Here is a 19,128-nt window from a genome sequence, read left to right as displayed (position 1 = left end):
TACCTGTGCAAGCCAGAGGGCCTGACTTTTACCCCTGGGACCCACTGGGAAAAGTTGGGCATAACAGGCATGGGAAGGAGTCTCCCCACCCTCTGCCCTCCCAACTTTCTAAGAAGGTGATTCCCCCTACTGTAGTCCCCATTCCCAGAACAAAACATGTTGATCATTTCTTACTGTGCCAAGAACTGTGCAATGACTGAGCTTAAAGCTGCTTCACACACACACACACACACACACACACACACACACACACACAAACACAGCCGGGCCCAGAGCTGCATAGCTGCAGCCACAGACCTGGGGAGGCAGAGACAAAGCATCCCTTTGGCTTGCTGGTGAGCCAGTCTAGGCAAATCAGTGAGCCCCAGGTTCGAGGACAGACTGCTTCAAAAGAATAAGGTAGAGAAGAGTCAAGGACAACACCTGATGTTAGCTACTGCCTTTGTATGCGAAAATATGCACATGCCAACACACACATGTGCACACATGCACCCACATAAAGATGAAATGGGTTTATTAAAAATGCTGAATAAATATGTAGACTGTAGTTGTGGCCATCCCCCCGAGAAGGAGAGAGAGAAAAAACATCGTGAGGCAGGAGGGGGAGTGAAAAGGCCCGGCAAAGATGTATGAGACCAGCCGTGTCTCAGCTCAGTCTTGCCTCCTGACTCCAGGCCCACCTTCTGGGAAGCCTGGAAGTGGGGCGGAGTGACATCCGGCCTGCTGATTCTCTTATTTCTTGGCCATACCTGCTAGATCTAGGCAGGTAGGGGTATTGATGATAACAGCCATGAACTCCTCACACTGCCCTCTTGCATGGCTCACATGTCGAAAATCAGGAGATGTTCCAGGCTCGACATCTACAGAAGACGGCCTTGCACTGACCGTAGGTGAGCCCATCCCGTCTGCCTCCAAATGCAGATGGCTGACTGGCACTCGCTTCTGCTGTCAGTCGGCTTCCTTCCTGCATGCCCGTCATGTGTCTGAAGGGTCTGCTACAGCCCTGGCTGCTTCTGGAACCCACCAGGGCATTCTGGAAACCCTGTGGACTCACAAAGACCAGAGGCCCAAGTTCAGTTAGTGTTGGGGGCAGGAAGGTGGGTGGCAGGGTTTTGTCACAGCTGAACTGTGTCACAGGCCCTTAGGGCTGTCTTTGCGGGAGGAGCCTTGGTCAGTTTAACCCTTCCAAGGATCTTCTTGGGACACGGGTTTCTGGTAGAACTCGAGTTCAGGTCCTATATTTGTGATAAAATATTTGGTGAACCCAGCCAGAGAAAGCCTCTCTTTGCTTTTCTGAGGTTTGACGGTGCAGGAGAATCACCAGCTCTCTTCATACAGGGCTTCCCGCTTTCTGAGGGCCTCTGGAGGTGCCCCTCCCTGAGGCTCCCACAGGCCTGTCACAGCCTTATTAAGTGTGTACCTTTCTCAGCATCTTTCAGTCCTTCCCACACAGGCTGAATTGGTGGGAGGCATTACCCAGGAACAGTGACCCAGAGCTCAGGACTGGGACCAGACTTACTCACGGTCCCCACCCAGAGATGTTTGTCAGTCAGGGTGGTAGCAAGCTCTGGATATGCTGGCTGTCTCTCCCACAGAGAGGTCAGAAAGTGTTTCAGGTATGTCTGCTGGCAAGCTAGGCCAGGTGAATGGCTGCTGGTGTTTACGCCCCTTGCCTTTGCAAAGCCTGCCTGAGACAACTGGGGCAGCTTGGCATGGACCTGAGGTGTTTCTGCCACAGGCCCTACTGAGAGACCAGCTTAAGCCTGAATCCCAGCCAAGGAGGAGGAAACAGGTTCCCTTTCGGGAAAGAGAACTGAGCAAACAGAGCCTTCTGCAGCTTGGGACCATTTCAGTCCAAAGAGCTGAACGAAGCCAGATCTCGGGGAAGGGCTGCCGTGAATTGGACTGGAAGAGCGGTGGAGACCATCACGTAGCCCTGAGAGTGATGACTGCAGAGTAAGGGCTGAGGCCAAGTGGAACCAGGGCTCCTCACCCGAGATGATGCTAAGTCTGGGGAAAGGGTTACCAGAGGACCAGAGGCCAAAGGAGAGCCATGAACTCTGGGGTCACACTGAGGCAGCTAGGTGTGTCCCCGTAGGAAGCAGAACACCATCTCCTTTGAGAACAGCCTGCCTCCATCAAGGCACTGGGGAGCAGGTGTTCAGGAGCAGGTGTTCAGGAGCAGGTGTTCAGGAGCAGGTGTTCAGGAGCAGGTGTTCAGGAGCAGGTGTTCAGCACTTGTTTCACAAAAGTCCACGGCGGGCATGTGGCCCCTAGCACTGCACTTGGTCCACAGTGGCCGTGTCACCAGAGTTCTCTAGCGTCCCAGTGGCCAGGCAGGCGGTGCAGCCTCATGTCTTCCTTCTGGATGTGCTCATAACAGGACTGGAGAGAGAGAGACAGACAGACAAGGTTGGGACCAGCTGGTTGACCTGCTCCCAACAGCATGCATGGTTCTAGGCTCTGCAAGCCACTGTTCCACCTCCCCGTGTGCTCGCAGCCCCAGCTAGGAACAGCTGTCAGCCACACTCTGCAGGCCAGCAGCCTTCCCTCTGCACACGGCTTGGAACTGTGGCCTGAGGGGCTGTGAGGCTCACCTGCTCTGTGAAAAGCACCAGCCCTGTGAGGACCCTTGCCATGGAGACACACAAGGCGGGGATTTGAGCTCTTTCCACCATGGTGTCTGGGGCAGGGAAGGAATTCTCTTGGGCTCGTAGCCCCGGTCCCTCACCTCTAAAGCTGTGAGCAGGAAGTCATGGAGGCCACCTGTGTGGATGGGGTCCATCATGTCTCGGATCAGGTGGATCTCAGCTCCCAGATGCTGAATTCTAGAGAAAGTACCATGGCAGCGATGGAGAGAAGGAGGAGGTCGTGGACAGACACCCCACATCTGGGGCAGCAGCCCCCACATAGAGAGCTAGACAGCTCTGAAATGACCCCAGTGGTGTCCCAAGCTCCCACGAGACCGGCTCCTTTCTGGGCCTGGACTCCCCCTCTGTCCTGTGTTTGGTGTAGACAGCGTCCCCAGTCCTCACTCACCGAGCTCGGGACACCACGTAGATAAGCAGTGGCAACAGGTCATCCATGGGTAGTTTGTATTCCCGGCCTAGCACCCGTGACACGGTGGCCTCAATTTCCCCATAGGTCTTCTCAAGCACCTCCAGCTTCTCCCGAGGGTCCACTGTGGTGCTGTAAGCAAGGTGCGACCCCTGGTCAAGGCCTCAGGGCTCAGTCTTAGCAGGAGGAAGATGAGCCCCCCTCCCCGGCTAGGGCAAACACTCACATGATCTTCTGCAGACACTCAGTGGCCGACAGGAAACACTTGTCCCGGACTAGAGAGTATCTCTGTAAAGGTGAGAAGCAGACAGAGAACCAGTCTGACATGCTTTGGTGCTCAGGGTCCCTTGCCACTCACACCTGCGCCATAACTGACTTAATTACACTCCTGCCCCGGTGGCTAAGTGACCCAGGGCAATCCCACAGCTCCTCTGTGTGCTTCACGGAGGAACTAGGATCAAGGGGTTGAGAGGACCAAGAGGGACAGATCATTTGGTGACACTCAATCCCACAAGCTATTATCAATGGTCGCCAGACGCAAGGGCTTCCCGAAAGCCATGTTCCCAAGTTGACTTCCTGCTTTCTGACTCTACGGGTTATAGGGTAAGATGGGGATGGGTTAGGATTAAGGTTAGTGGGCTCAGTGGTAGAATTTTTGCCTAGCATTGCAAAATGCTGTGGGGGTGGGCAAGAATCTGTCTCCCTAGGAGGATCCAGATGCTCTGGAGACCGTGGGTAGACTCATGTGCCCTTGACCATGGCTGTCTGGTATGGCTTTTTACACAGGAGAAAACTGAGACTCAAAGCTCACGTAGCCGACCCACTGCCACAGACAAGAGGAGAACAGCGCCTGCGGTTTAGCCTGATCATGTGGGAGCTACATGAGACGGGGAGGAAGCCTGGAGTCTCTCCTCCCACTCCAGTCTCTCCCCAGGCAGTCGGGACTCAGAATCTCCAGGACCACAGGCCCCGCCTCCTTCTAGGACCACAGGCCCCTCCTCCATCTAGGACCACAGGCCCCTCCTCCTTCTAGGACCACAGGCCCCTCCTCCTTCTAGGACCACAGACCCCTCCTCCTTCTAGGACCACAGGCCCCTCCTCCATCTAGGACCACAGGCCCCTCCCCCCCAGGACCACAGGCCCCTCCTCCCAGGCAAGCAGAACACAGCCCTCTCACCTGATTGCTTGTTAGCCTGAGGTCCTTGAGGGGCCACAGATGCCTGAAATTGGAGACATGAGGGATGCTTTGCTAGTCTGTGCTCAGAGGACCTGTTTCTGTGTCCTCCCCAGGAAGTGCTAAGCATGAGCAAGGGGAAGGGAATGGGGTCACTGTGGTATTTTTGGGTGTATACACACAGCCTAAGGCCGGGGAAGCCACTGGGTCCTGAAGGAAGAGATCTACTGCTGTGTGACAAAGGAACGCTGGGCTCTGGAGGAGAATGGGGCCGGCTGAGAGCCCAGCTGGGACAATCAAGCACTTGTGACATGCATGCGTCTGAGGGGCACTAAGGAAAAAGGATGTGTTAGAGGGGGTGAGGGTGGAGGAGGGCAGCAGGGCGGGCACTAGATTATGGCAAACACCTGTCTGGCCTGCTCCCAGAGCAGCCCTCAGTTTCCCCTTGGAGACCCCCGCTCCCCGACTCTCAGTCCAAGTCCAATGGTGGATCTGGAGGCAGGCCCAGTCAATGCTGGCCAGCACTCAGAGTAGAACACCAAGCCGGGAGGGGCTCTAAGTGCACTGTGGGAACTAAGGGACAGGAAAGGCCGGCTCTGTCTGGGAGGTGGGGGGACAGTGGAAGCTGGGGTGGCTGGTGCAGAGCTCAGGCAAAATCAGAGGGGAAAAACAAAGGTGTCTTCCTTGGCGAGATGCTTGAGCACCCAGACCCAGCCACCTCCCCAGGATTCTGTGGTGTTGGTTGGGTAGAGCCTCTGCGGTGGCCTCCCCCCAGAGCCCTTAGCTGAGCCGGCAGGGACAAGCTTACTTCTGCACATCCAGGAACTCCAGGAGCTTGGTGTCGGGGAACAGGCTGAGGTTGGCGATGCCCCGGCTGTACAGCCCGTCCTCTCTCTCGTGGAGAAGCAGATACAGCGTGAAGAGCTCCGAGTAGAAGCTGGGTAGGAGGAGGGGCAACAGCAACCCGTGCACCTGCAGGTCCCTGAGAGGCCGGGGTGGGAGGGAAGCTGCTGTCGGGGCCACCGCTGGCTGCGCAGGCAGAACTGGAGCCTGACCCGGGGCCAGCTGACCCCTGCTCTGGGTGACTTAGACCCATCTCCCCCACACCTCAGTCTCAGGGCGCACAGGCAGGCGGAGGCCTCTCACAACTGCACCCCTCTCTGCGCAACTCAAGCGTGAGGCCGTGAGGGCACATTTAGAACAGAGATGTACCTAGCGCGTGGTGGCCCTGCTCCTGGGTGGCTCCCAGGACCAAGGTCGTACGTATGTCACTGCGTTGTATAAATGGTTAACGCGCCACGCTTGGTGAACAGCATACATGCCCAGTGCTCTCCTAAGAAGCATTGCCACCCAGAGGGAGGCCCCAGGCACGAAGGCCGGGTACCTTGTCTCCATGCTCTCCTCTTCCAGGGTCTGGCCCTGGCGCAGCAAGGCGACCTTCAGCAGACCCCTGCAAGCCAACGAGATGGGCGTGATACGGCTTCTGCCCATGGAAATGGGACCCCATCCCCCCATCCTCCCAAAGCGGGGGCAGGTGGTCCCATCTTCCAGAACTGGCTGGCTAGATATGGACTGAATGCTTGCAGAGTCTAGCCTCTCCTGCCACTGGGAGTCCAAGGCTGGAGCTATAGTGAGTGCTGGGCGGTGCTGGCACTCCTGTGGCAGCTGAAGCTCCTGTCTGTAACATTCGTGGGATCTAGGTTCTACCTGCGACAGGACAGATGGAGCTTGAAATCCAGGGTCACGCTCAGCCTACAACAAAGGTAGGGTTTCTATAGGGTCAGGGATGTGACAGGGACCAGATAGGGATCGGCCCCTGGCCAGGAGCTAAGGGAGGCCCTTGTTGTCATCTCTTACACCTCTGGCTACCATTGACACACTGACCAACCTCTGATCCTGTACCGAACAAGACCTGAGTTAGAGGCGCCAGACAGAGCCAGGCCTTGGAAAGGGCAATCCTGGGCTAGTCCCTAGGCAGTGGTCAGGAACCTGTGTACAGGCTCACCTGTAGGCAGCCCAAAGCTCCCGGGCGTGTTGCTTCACCTCCTCCTGGGCCATCGCCTGCAGGTGTTTGTTGGCCCCTATGCCCGAATACGTGGCCTGGAAGGTCAGCATCAGGGTTTGGAGTAACTTCCCCAGGGGGTGTCGGGAATTGCTCAGAGCCTGGACCCATGAGAGACCACAGGGATGCTTAGAGCCAGGGTTTGGAGCACAGTGAGCCCAGACCAAGCCTCAGGAGCTCCAAAGGCCTGTCCCCACCAGTTAGCACCACGCTGTGAGACACAGGAGGCCTCCCCAAGCCTGGGCCCTCACCTTCCTGAGGTACTGCTGCAGGGCCTTGGGCTTTCGGTGCTGCAGCAGCTCCTTCAGGATATCTTCCATGCTGCCCACACAGTCCTTGGGGTGGCTCCTGGAGCACCATGCACAGTGTCCCTCACCCACCCCCGAGTCAGTACCCCTCCTCGGGAGCTTCCCAAACCCTCTCTGACCTGCAGGGACATCAGGAGGGTCAGGCTCACCTCTCACAACACAGGTACTCCTGGGACTTGCGTAGCTCCCTGGAGCTCTGCACGTGGAAGCCCAGGAGGGCTTCCTGCAGTTCCCCAGGACAGCCTAAACGCAGGAAGTCCCGGAAGGGGCTGTAGACTCCCTGCCAGCGGCTCTCCACAGGGAAGGCACCCAGTCCCAGCTGTCTGTGATTGGGGAACAGTGAGAGACGCACAAGGTGGAATCAGAGCCAGCAACCTCCGTGAAGCACTAAGAGGGTTGGTGGGACTAGCCTGGCCCCAGGAAGGGGCAGGTCAGAGAACGCACACAGATGACCTCCAAGGCAAGCAGAGGAGAAGACAAGGCAGAGAGAGGGGGGCATTGTGTTCTGAGGTGGAGAAGAGACAGGCACACAGTTCTGAAAAGGGCAGAACCCACACGGTAGGTCTTGGATCAAGATAGACCACCGCCCAGAAGTCTGGGATTTCCTTGCTTTTCCCTCTGTCCTGCTTTCTCAGAGCCTCCCTGTGGTTGATCCTGCCTAGCTAGTCAAGTGAGACCCGACTGTACACCTCCCAAAGAGAACAGCACCTTGCTGTCACCTCACAGGGGTGCCACACCTGCACCCCGCCAGGCTGGGACAGACCTCTCCGGGGCCACTCTCCTCTCCCAGCTCCTGCTATCAGCGAGAAGTAGCATAGCATACAGGGACAGTAGGTGGATGAGTCCTCTCTACCCCTCTCTAATCTCTGAAATGCGGCTGGGACCGTTTTCTGCAATTCCCCCTTCGACACAGCCAGAGTCTCAACAAGAGTTATTCGCTTGAGCTGAGTTTTCGAAAGGGGTGTTCTGTTCTTATAGGAAAATAATCTGTCTCACAAGCTACTGCTTTGAAGCAGGGTGATTTTGCTTACCAAGATTCTTTTCTTCTTCTCCTTGGCTACCAGGGAGCTCAGAGCCAGACCAAGGGGCACTATAACTCTATCTATATCTAGGTGTCTATCTCTCTAAGATCAACTCATGATCTTTCTAGAAAAAAGAAAAAAGAAAACCTAAAACCAGGGTCAGAGTGAGACTCACAAATCCTATTTTTCTTCCAGTTTATGCACGGCAGCCTATCCACCTACCCCTAGACCTCAATAGCCTCTGGCTGGAACTCTGGTAATAAGGCCCCTGCTGAGCCCGAGGCCTTGGGCGGGAAGAGACACAACACACACTGCCAATTAGGCTGGGCTCTCACCTCTTGCGTGTACTGCTTGGGTTGGGCGGGAGGGCAGTTGTGTCCAGCACTCCCTGTGTGTACAGTCCTTTATCTGTCCCACTGCAGAAAGAACCCTCCAAGGTGAAGCCATTGGGGAAGGTGACCTTGCCCTGAGGGCAGAGAGAAGGAGAGGAGAAATGTCTGTGTGCCCAGCCAGCTGTCCAGGCAAGCATGTCAATGCTGGGCCTGTTTAAGTGGGTCAGATGGAAACCTCTGACCATGTGTCCCACCTGTCTATTCAAGGGGCTAGAATATTCTAGAAGCCTCACCCACCTCTGCTGTGAGGCTAGGTGGCTTGGTCCAGGGATCTAGAAGGGACAATTCCCCGCTGGGTGGAGTTGCTGAATTCATAGCACTCAGGAGTACCCATAAGGCATCAGACCTGCCTGTCCTTCTGCATCAGAAATTATCCTCAAGTCTCCAAATGCCCAGCGTGAACACAACTACCCTTTACTAGGTCAACTCTGTCGGGGACGTAGGAAAAATGGTGACCCTGGGGACAGCCGTCCAAGACTCGGGTGGGGCTGGCTCAGCGCAGACACAACCAGACTGTGCCCTCTGGGCATGAGGCAAATCCTCCAGTTCCTTGTCACCTTGCTCTGTCAAGTCAGTACCGCATGCTTCGTACATGGACATGGAGCCCCTTGGAGCTCCCATCTGGTCCTCCAGCTGCCCATCCTCTACCGTCAGCCTTGGCTTTGAACCCTGGCCTTAAGGGGTGGGGTGAGAAGTGGAAGCCCCGCTCACCTTTCCTAAGAGCGTCAGCTCCCTGGTGAAAGTACCTTCATACAGAGAATCATCCTCACACAGCAGGATACCTGGGCCCTGGAAAGGAAGGAAGAGAACAGAGGAGAGGGAGATGAGATTGGACAGAAAACCAGGGTGGGTGGACACTGACCCACAGGGCCAAGAACCCCTAAGCCCTGGCTCTGCCCTCCTCAAAAGTGTTTCGTCCTGTGAACCCCATTCCTTGCTTTCCCTAGTTAGCCCTCAGACTTGGCTCATTCTCAGCAGCCTCTTCAGGAAGCCCCAGGTTACTCAGGAAGTGCTGGCTTCCTTTCAGCTGTCCCTGCTTCCCAGCCACTGCCCTGGGTCCTCAGGGCCGATCAAGTACCCTTACTACCGCACCTGCCAGAAAGCTCATTGACAAGTTCAACTTGTCCCTGACTCTGCACTGAGGGGTTCTTTTTGCGTTTCCCTCCCCCCTTTCTTTCAGGTCTCCTTTGGTTCTTTCCAGAACAAACTGGAGTCTAAACAAACAAGCGGTAAAACCAGGTACAGCTGCTGCCCAGAGCCCCACCACTGGGCTCATAGAGAGGTAGGAGGCAGGAGGTGGAGGCCCAGGCTGGGCGGACTGGGTTTGATCTCAGTCTCAGCTGGATGTGGCTGTGATGTTGGGCAGGTTCTCTGATGTCTGCCATCCATAAACAGGTGTCATTCATATGCTAAGGACAATGGCATCTATCACAGGAGTCACTCGAGGACTCCAGAAGATGGTGAAGGTTCAGCCAGGGCCAGTGAGGGGTCCATGAATGATACTGGCTGTCCCACGGCACACTTGGCTCTTGCTAGCTCATGTGTGTCCAATCATTGACTTGAGTTGCAAAACGGGGAATCGAGGCTAGAAGCCAGGATGGTGCCAAAATCAGAGTAGACAGTGGCAGAGCCGGACATCCCTTGTCATCGACCCAGCTTGGCTTTCATTCACCTACAGAGTGCCCAAAGCAGGGGCTACACACTCACAGCCATCTTGTCTCCTTGGAATGTGCCCTGATAGCAGACGCCTGCCTGGGTGACCACGATCCCGGGGCCATGACGCTGGTCAGCCTGCCACATGCCAATGTAGCGCTCACCCCTAAGGGAAGAGGAGTGTGAGAGAGGCTTCTGGATGCTGGGCTGTCAGGGAGATGGATGGCGCTAAATGATGAAGCCCGAAGAGAACAGAAGATGGTAGGAGAAGGGATGCCGGGTGGAGCCCCCTAGAGGTAACAGGAAGCACAGACGGAGGGAAGCGCCGCCCCCTAGAGGTAACAGGAAGCACAGACGGAGGGAAGCGCCGCCCCCTAGAGGTAGCAGGAAGCACAGACGGAGGGAAGAGCCACTATACAGGCAGGTGTCCAGAACAGAACAAGATGAAAAAGCTGGGGAGTACACAGGGGACAGAGAGACTGCGGCTTGAGCCCGCTGGACCTCTGGCTTCTCTCTACCAGCACTCACCTGTCCCTGTCCTCCTCGATGCCGTAGCCGCTCCTCTGGCCTCTCTCCCAGTGGCCCGTGTACCTGAAGGGCTGGGGAGCCTGCGGGGCGCTGTCGAGGACGCCAAATCCATGCCGCACACCAGCCTGAAAATAGCCCTTGTACACCTCGTCAGTGCCATACCTGGAGAGATTCGCCAACGGTTCCACCTTGAGGAGCTCAGTCCAGAGGACGCGTCTCTCCACACCTTTCCCCAGCAGGCCAAAGGTCACTTACTCACAGATGCCGTACTCACACATCCTGCCTTCCCGCCAGTGACACTTGTAACAGTCAAACTTGTCCTCAGAGGCCTGGGGCACCAGGCAGATGCCAAAGCTGGTCGGGTGGGGTTGGAAGTGAGTATCCAGGCTATTTGCCTGATCAGATGCCCCAGTCACATCCCTCCAATGTTACCCAGTTGTTCCTGTCTCCAAGGAGTCCCCCAAGGATATCACAGTCCCCTAAAAGGTCTTCGGGACACCCCTCCCCCACCACGGGAAGGCCGAGAGGCCCACGTTCCTATTTCCCGCCAGGTTCTCTTTCTGTGTCTATGTTGTGAGAGGAGCTGGGCCATCTGACCACCCAATTGAGGCTTAGGAATTTGGGGCAGCCAGTAGGTAACAGCCCCTCTGGTTGCCCTACCTGCCAGCACCCGCCCAACCAGCCTTACCCATGCTCCAGGCCCTGGTAGAAATCCCCCACGTGGTTCCGCCCATCTGGCCACTTCAGGGTTCCCCTGGGACACAGGAGGTCCACAACATCAGGTCACCAGACCCATCCCCAGAGAGCCGCATCCCCAGATAGCCCTCTTGAAGACCCTCCCTTCCTCTACTCTAATTTCTTCCAACTAGACTTCCTGCTCACCCAGCTCTCGGGAGAGCACCGAGATACCTCACGGAAAGCGCCCCCATCTCCTGGCACAGCTGAACAGACAGCCTTGTGGAGCACTGGGGTACCGTCAGTCAACCCCTTCCCACGGGGAGAGCCCTGGAAGCGTTTAGTCTTCTTTCCCCTTGAACCACAGGAGTTGCAGAACGCAACGTGAAGCTTGAGAAAACCCCTAGTCAATGGGGTCTTTCATGAGCTCCTTCTTTCTGCTGGAAGTGCTTAGCCCCATCACAAGCAACGGTGACTTACTTGCCGTGGGGCTTGGCTCGACTCCACTCGCCTTCATAGGTAGCCTGGTAGAGCCTGCCCTCACGGCGGAAAGTATAGGCCAGGCAGCGACATTCGGGAGGTACAGATGGCTCCCGGCCTGATCCCAGCACAGGGAAGTCCTTCTTGCCACATAGGGCCTGGCACACAGCCTGGGTCACCTTCCACTGCCAGACAACCTGGTGGGGACGGGGAGGCAGGGAACATGTCATCGCCGCTGCAGGTATGTCCTAAAGAGGCCGCATAGGGGACCTAGTGCCTTCCCCTCAACTCCATCCTCAAGCACAATGCCCTCCTATGTCATGGCAGCAGACCTGACTGACATCCTTCAAGTAGCCCAGGGACTAGACAGCCCAGAGGGCTGCTCGAGAGGGTGGGAGCAGGCCTCCATTCCAAACAATTGATGGACAAACTCCCGCTCCTCTAACATCCTGACACCCAAGCCTAGGCGCACCCCTGATCCACTTCAGAGCCTGTACGATTGGCACTCTGCCCTCCCCGGCTTCTGACTTGACCCCCCTCCCTGTTCCTGCATTCACCTGGCCTTGGGGGTCTCTGGTGCAAAAGGAGAACTCGTCTTCAGGAGTGAGGATGTGGAGCACACACCTAGGTGGACAGGGAGGATCAGTGAGCCCCATTTCTGTGCAGGGTTGGAAGTGGGGCTCATGTGGGGGGCCTGGAGATGTGACCAGATTTCATAGGGCGCAGGGAGGGAAGTCCAGGGCACCTGCAGAGAAGTCACTCACTTGTCTTGGCTGGGGTCCACCCACACCAACTTCAGGTCGAAAGTGTGGACATTGTGGCCCTGGAAGAAGATGGGGACGGTGTTGCCCGGAGCTGTGTTTACAGAGCACTTGCACTGGAGCCCCCCAGATACGTGGTCCTTCCACAGCGTCCTGTTCCCCTTTAGCTGTAGCTCCTCCTCCTCTTCTCACCCTAGGACCAAGACAGGCCTCCCTCACCCCTTGTGGGTGCTAGGATTTTCTAGAAACACAGCTGGCCCCTGGCAGCCTCTGCTGCAAGCTTCCAAGGCTCCTCTTGCCTGGGGCCCGAGGCCCACTGCACAGCCTGACATGTGCAGGCTCATGCACCTGCCTCCACATTCTCCATGCTCTGAGCGTCTGCTGCTCAGCCGCCACGCCCTCCTGGGCTCGCCCTCTGACTCTGATGGGAAGGCCCTTTCTCTGGAACGCTATCTATGTCTCCCACTGGGCCCAAGCAGGCTGCTCACTTGACCTGGAAGTGGAAGGGGCTCAAGGCCAAGCCTGAGAATGGAGGAGTTTATAGGTCATGGCAGAGAGACAAGTGAGTCCCACAGAAACAACGGCCGTGAGTAAAGGCCCAGGCTAAAACAAACTCTCTCTCCCTCTCCCCATCCTCCCTTTGCCCTTCTTCCCTCTCACCCTCTTCCCTCTCCCCTTCCTCCCCCCCTCTCCCTCCCTCTCCAGCTGCTCCCCTCTTCCTCCCTCTCCCTTCTTCCCTCTCCCCTCCCTCCTCCCTCCCTCCCCCTTCTTCCTTCTCCATCTCCCTCTCCTTCCCTTTCCCTCTCCCTCCCTCTCTTATTCCCTCTCCCCTCCCTCCCTTCTTCTCTCCCTTCCTCCTCCCCCCTCCCTCCCTGCCTCAAGTTGTTTTGTGGCGGCAACAAGAAAAGGAACTCAGACAAGCAGGGAAGGGCTAGAAACACCTCTAGCAGACGAGCTGCAACCGCAGGAGAGGAGGCTACAGACATGGTCAGAGCAAACCCCAAGCCAGGCTGACATGCTGAGGCAGGGGAGACAGTGCTGGGAGCACTGCAAGTGCCAGGTGAGTTTGGCCAAGGTTACTGGCTCTGGGACAAACTCTGACGCCTACTATGGCTTCCTCCTGACCCACCATCCTTGGCCTGTATCCCAGCGCTCGGCCCCAGCCTCAGCCCTGGTCCTTTCCTGTTCAGTTTCTAACCTGACCAACCCCAGGACCTCCACCTCACGTTACCCCCTCCTAACCTGCAGCAGGACAAGGGTATCATCAAAGAGCAGCACGCGCTCAGCCCGCAGTGGGGTGACCACCACAGGGATGTCCTGGCTGTCCTGTAAGAGGCGGTGAGTCGGGGTACAGAGCACATCCTGGTGGGATAAAGAGGGAGACAAGAAGTTCCAGTGCCTATACCGGAGGCTGCTGGTCAGTGCTGCACCTCTCTCTCTCTTGTACCCCAGACACCTCCCAGAGACCATCCCAGCATGCCAGGAGTATCACCCAGGTCTGTCTGTCAGTCTGTCTCTCTCTCACTGATGCTCCAAGATGGAGGGGGCAGGGAGGGGAGGGGTCACCCTGATCTAGCCCAGAAGATCAGCTCAGTTTCTTTCTCTGTCCTTTCCTGGGTGGTCTCCACACTGGCCCCATCACAGCTGGCAGGTACTTGATACCATTACCCGGTATGCTATACCCTCTGTCACCCACGGTTATTCTGACCTGTTCTACTCCTGCTATGTCTTCTGGGGACTTTCCTTCCTGCAGGGGCATTACATGCTGTGCTAGACAGTGGCGGGCATGCGTAATTGGTGGTACCGCCAGAAAAGTCAGTTCTGCTGACCCAGCAGATGGCTAAGGGTGACTTGACAGCCACCAGTCCTCCTTCCCAATGGAGAAACTGAGGCATAGAGTTGCTCAAACCACCCAGCATGGCCTCACATCCAATATGGAAAACAGCCCCTTCCTCGACTGTCCCAATGCCCCAGACTCACCCTCAGCCGGCTGCTAAGGCTGTGCCACAGGGCCTGTGTGGCCATGGCTTGGTCCAAGGCCTGTTGCATGAAGGACTGCAGGTTTCCAAACAGGGTAACTGCATGCATCACCAGCTGCTGGGCTGGGTGGTGCTGGGGGAGGACAGGGAAGGAGGGGGGATCTGACATACTTGGAACCAAGCCCCATCCCGGTGAGGGTTATAAAAGCCCCAGCCTGGCCTCAGCCAGTCAGGCCTAAACGGAAGCCACAGCTTGGCTCACTCGCTTCTCCCTGACAGCTCTTCTGCAGACAGGAAGTGGGCACAAAGGCGCTTCCAGGTGGATATTTCAGTGACTCCATAGCATGGCCCTGAGCCACATGTCCTCGTACTGAGTAGAGAATTCTATGTCTGTACTTTGGGTGTCAACCGTCCCACCCATGGAGAGCCATGTGCCCAAGATTCCCCAGGGCAGATTCATGCCCTCAGAACCACTCCCCAGGGAAGGGCTACGCTCTCTCAGGCCCCTCCCTAGGACTTAACTTGGTCCCGAGCCTGAGCCCTTTTCCTCCTCTTCCCCACATCTCCGTCCTTGGATTGCTTTTGGTACCCACCTCGTCAAGGGTGTCCCTGAGGCTCAGAAGGAGGAGCACGTATTTCTGCACGTGGTGGGCGAGTGGCTGGCGGAGGGCCTGGCACAGCGTGGTGCCCACGGAGCCCTCAGAGCTCCCGGAGGACAGCAGCTGCCGCAGGGCCTTGCGCTGACTTCTCCAGAACTCACTGCGGTTAGGAAGGGCCACATACTACCTCCCCCTGTTCCAAGCCCACGTCCACCTGTACCATCCCTGGTTGTAACTTCTCTCCCGGCTCCCAGACCCAGGGACACCAACCCTGAACCCCATTGGCCCAGCAAAACAATGAGCTCTCTTCCTGGGGGGCTTTGTACCCTCATCTCAGAGGAGATAGGGACCCTAACTACAGACACTCAAGTGGTGGGTGCTTTGGGGTGGGCTTCTCCAACTTTAACCCTGACACTCAACACCCTCACAGGGGGCTACTGTGGTAGCCCCAAGCTCACCTCCTTTTCTTGGAGACCTTCTGAAAGGCTTGCACCACCAGGCAGTCAGTATAGGAGTTGATGTACCTATGAGCGACCCAGGATCACCTTGGAAGTCCAGCTCCCAACTCACACTCAATCCCTGCCCTCTTGGGGTGGAGGGGGGGGTCCCAGACCCCACCCATTGAGCAGCCAGAATCCTGATGGTCCAGGTAATTGCTTGACGCTCCTCTAGCTGTGACCCACAGTTGTATCTCATAGGCCCGGTCCAGATCTGAGCCTCTAAGCCTGCTGCCAAGCCAACACCCTAGCCCCTGGGAGACCCACTCCAGCTGACCCTCAGGACCAAATGGCAGATGTGGCACTGTGGCCCAGCAGCAGATTGCCCGGGGCCGGGGCGGGGGGGGGTGTCTTACTCCATGTGGGCCTGTAGGACATAGTCAGCATTGTTCAGTAACAGGACGGCCTCCAGACCCATGGAAGGTGGGTGGTATAGCCTCTGCCTCAGAGAAAGCAGGCTCTGCTCTGTCACCTCCCACAACCGCTGGGCACTCTCATGCAGCTGCTGCAGAAGCCGAAGGCACTCTTTGCCACAGGGATCTGAGGGTTCCGGGTCTGTGGAAAGCAGAGCCGCCCTGAGCTGGCATCGATGCATGGGCCTGTAGCGCTGAGTTGCTCGGGACGGTATTACCCATCGTTGTTGTTGTTGTTGTTATTATTATTATTATTATTATTATTATTATTATTATTATTATTATTATTATTATTTTACCCCATATTGCTCCTTGGGGCCAGGGCATGCTGGGGTAAAGGGCTGGACCCTGAGTAGTCAGGGTTAGACTGTGTCTCCTACTTAACAGGACAACCCTAATCATTTTGGGGAACCAAGACTCCTAGCCCCCCTGAGTCTCTGCCTCTTCTCTTTAGAACCAGATGCAGAATGTGGAGCCCTCGAGGTCACCTCCAGCCACCTCAGAGATACACAGACAGGCTGTGAGAGAGGAAAGCACCTGCCCACGGTCACATTACAAGGAAGACCCCTTACGTGTCCTGCCTTCTAATCAGGGCTTTCCAAAGCATCACAAGGAGCCCTTCGTGGGAACCGGGAGTGAGGCAAGTGGATATGTAGGCCTGTGGTCCTCAGGGGCCATTTGGGAAGGTAACAGCCATGACCTGGTGGCCAAGGCATCAGCTCCATCAAAAGATGGCAGCATCAAGTGCCAGCACTTCCTCCTGAGTTTGAGAAGGCTGTCTCAGAATGTCTAACAAGAGAGAAATCTCATCCCCGGGGGGCAACCCCTGGGCCCCGCTCCCTTCTCCACCGGGGGCCTAAACTCACCAGCTAAGAGCAGAGGCTGCAGGATGAGGCTGATGGTTCGAGCAAGAGTGGTTGAGAAGACCTCCTCCAGCCGAAGCAGGTCTGTCTCCTCAGAGCTACACATAGCCAGGGTGTGAGACGCTCACTCGGCCTACTGGGTAGGAAGGACACAGGTCACAACCCAGAGAATGTGACAGGGGCACAGATATCCTCCCCAGTTCCCGGAGGTAAGACCTGTCACCACCCATATCAGAGTCAGTGAGTAGCCTCGCTTCTCACAGAGAGATCTATTCTCCCTGACGGGGCCCTGGGGAGGAATAAAAGAGCTGAAAACTACCAAGAGAAGCATCCCTTCCCACCCAAAAGTATGAGCTCTTCCAGCTCGGTTTTGGCCTGCTCAGACACTCCTTGAATCCGGGCACCCAGGGGGATAACTACCCAGTCGGTCTTTGTTCTGGCCATCTTTCCACTGAAGGCCTCCACCCAGGGACTCTGAGATCTTTGGGGGAAGGGACACGCTATCAGAAGAGCTCAACGATACTCTGATATCCAGGTTCAGGGTCCTTGTCACTGAATAGAGCTCAGTAAGCCAGGAGGGATCTGATACTACAGCACTCTGGAGGCCTCCGGATGAAGCCACAGAAGGGAGAGAGACTAGAGACTAGTAGAGAGTAGTGGGGCACACCCTGCCCTGGGGAGGCAGAGTCAGCAGGATTTTGCTATGAACTTGAGGGCAGCCAGGGCTAAGACTGTGACCTTGTCAGAAAGGAAGGGGAAAAGAGAGGGAGGGAGGGAGGAAGGGAAAAGAGCAAGGAGAAAACAGCTTAGTAGTGTGGAGGCAGGCGTAAAATCAAAGGCTCACTGGAGCGCCTGCCCATCCCATGAGGATGGCCCACCTTCATTGGCCAGCAGACGAGCTTGACTTTGCCTCAGTCAATCCTGAAGATCGTGGAGAGTTTCAGAACGAGGTAACTGCAGATCAAACATCAGACTCAGCAAGGCAAACCTGGTGACAGGTGATAGATGGGGCCAGGCAATGAGAAACCTCAGCCTGGACAGGGGCCCAGCCCCACATGTCTACCTCCCCCAACCAGACTAGCCGCCTGGCTGGGTCCCACTCACAGTCACTGGGGTAGGCAGGTAGATCGGCTAGAACTTTGAAATGTTCTGCCCTAACTGAGGGACCGTCTAGGCAAGCAGCAGTGCGGCGTCCTGACGGGAGGCAGGGGAAGTGAGGAAGTATGTCTGAGCCTGTCCAACAGTTGGGCTATCTGTGGCCCGGCTCAGCCAAAGCCTCCTGAAGCTAGCCAGCCCCCTTGCTGTCTTCACTTGGCAAGGACGTTTATTCATCTATGCAAATGGCCTGACTGGAGAGACGCCTCAGGGTGGGGTCAAAGTGTCTTCCCTCCGCTTGGTCCTGACACTCTGAAAACTTTTGAAATTAGCAGCCGGGGGTGGGTCAGATGGCACCAGGGTGGCCAACGATGGGCAGATGACATCAGGTAGACCCCAGCAAATGTTAAGGGGGCGGCTCAGTCTTCCTGAAGGCACCCCAAATGTCACAGGAGCATCACAGATCCCGGGCAGAACCGAGGACTCCAAGAGAATTGGCTCCAAAACAGAGTAGGGCGGGAACCTCAGAACTCTGGCCCAGACATTCCTGCCCCACCTTTTCCTGCTGCTGGAGAGGAGAGGCAGGAAAAGGAAACTGCTAGATGCCCAGCAGCAGCCATCTTTGCAGGCAGTAAAAGTAGTGCCTCCCAATCCCCCAAACACACACACACACACGCACGGCGGGGAGGGCAGACCATGAGAGCCCAGCTGAGGGATTGAGGTGGGTGACCTGGACCTCCCTGACCCTCAACAGTGTTTCCAGACATTGACAGAATGGAAAGTCTATCACTGTAACCTCGAACTACCCTGGTACCCAGCCCACACCTTGCCTGCAATCCACAAGAGATCCCGCACAGCCTGTTACATCACAGCTTACCCACCCCTGGTCCTCTCTGAAATGGAGATCTAACTGGATCAGGACATTTCAAACTCCTGCGGTTGCCCCTCAAAAGAATAAACCGCAGAGAGAAGCTTCTTTTGGTATAGAACGTGGTCCTTGAGCTCTACAACCCCCAAAAATCCTGAAACATAGACTGGACCTGGGTGGGTGCAACAGACCCAGGTGAGCAGCCCCTAACTCTATAGTACCCTTCAGGTCTGTGGTCCCCGAAGGATTTCCACCCCCAAGAAATGACAACCCCCAGAGGAAAGGGCAGACATTGAGCGGAGTTGGTAAAGGTAACCTCGGAAAGCTGTACCTGAGGCTAGGAGTCTGATGTAGACGTCTCTGAGCTAGGAGTTCTGGGCTCCTCTGGAAGCAGTGATGTGATTCTAAGGTCAGACACCGGTGTTGGAGAGCGTGTGTGCCAGCAAGAGTATTCTCCCGTCTAGCCCTAAGCCCAGCCTCTAGCCCACACCACTACCATGTCAACAACATGGGTTCCTCATATTCTCCCTCCTGCCAACTCTGGAGTCTTTAGTGGCAGGCTGTGCAAAACAGATAAACTTGAGGCATGGAAAGTCCAGGAGGGTCTAGAGATACGATATGTAGATGAGGGGAGGAGCTCAGACCCAGGCCCCTGGTTCCCTAACCCTAACAGGCTCACCAGAACTAGGTGGCTCAGAGGTG

The 19,128-nt window shown here is 56.3% G+C and overlaps 1 protein-coding gene across 1 annotated transcript; it reads right to left on the bottom strand.

Moving 5' to 3' along the window:
- Nucleotides 1-497: 497 nt before the first annotated feature.
- On the bottom strand, nt 498-16,595 carry Als2cl (ALS2 C-terminal like). Its single transcript, XM_032910793.1, has 25 exons — nt 16,467-16,595; nt 15,544-15,742; nt 15,149-15,214; nt 14,685-14,850; nt 14,093-14,224; nt 13,355-13,474; nt 12,116-12,174; nt 11,909-11,975; nt 11,352-11,548; nt 10,885-10,950; nt 10,452-10,550; nt 10,197-10,358; nt 9,723-9,834; nt 8,727-8,804; nt 7,959-8,089; nt 6,751-6,924; nt 6,545-6,641; nt 6,237-6,394; nt 5,616-5,681; nt 5,040-5,213; nt 4,235-4,277; nt 3,284-3,345; nt 3,040-3,189; nt 2,732-2,828; nt 498-2,385 (listed from the first exon to the last, which is right to left on the bottom strand). The coding sequence occupies exons 1-25, from the start codon at nt 16,567-16,569 to the stop codon at nt 2,305-2,307; spliced, it is 2,859 nt and encodes a 952-aa protein (XP_032766684.1). The 5' UTR covers nt 16,570-16,595; the 3' UTR covers nt 498-2,304.
- Between the last annotated feature and the right edge of the window lie 2,533 nt (nt 16,596-19,128).

The sequence above is a fragment of the Rattus rattus genome, chromosome 8 (genome assembly GCF_011064425.1).
Source record: "Rattus rattus isolate New Zealand chromosome 8, Rrattus_CSIRO_v1, whole genome shotgun sequence".
NCBI lineage: Eukaryota > Metazoa > Chordata > Mammalia > Rodentia > Muridae > Rattus > Rattus rattus.
Note: the sequence above shows the minus strand (reverse complement) of the source record. Positions and strands in the feature narration are given on the sequence as shown.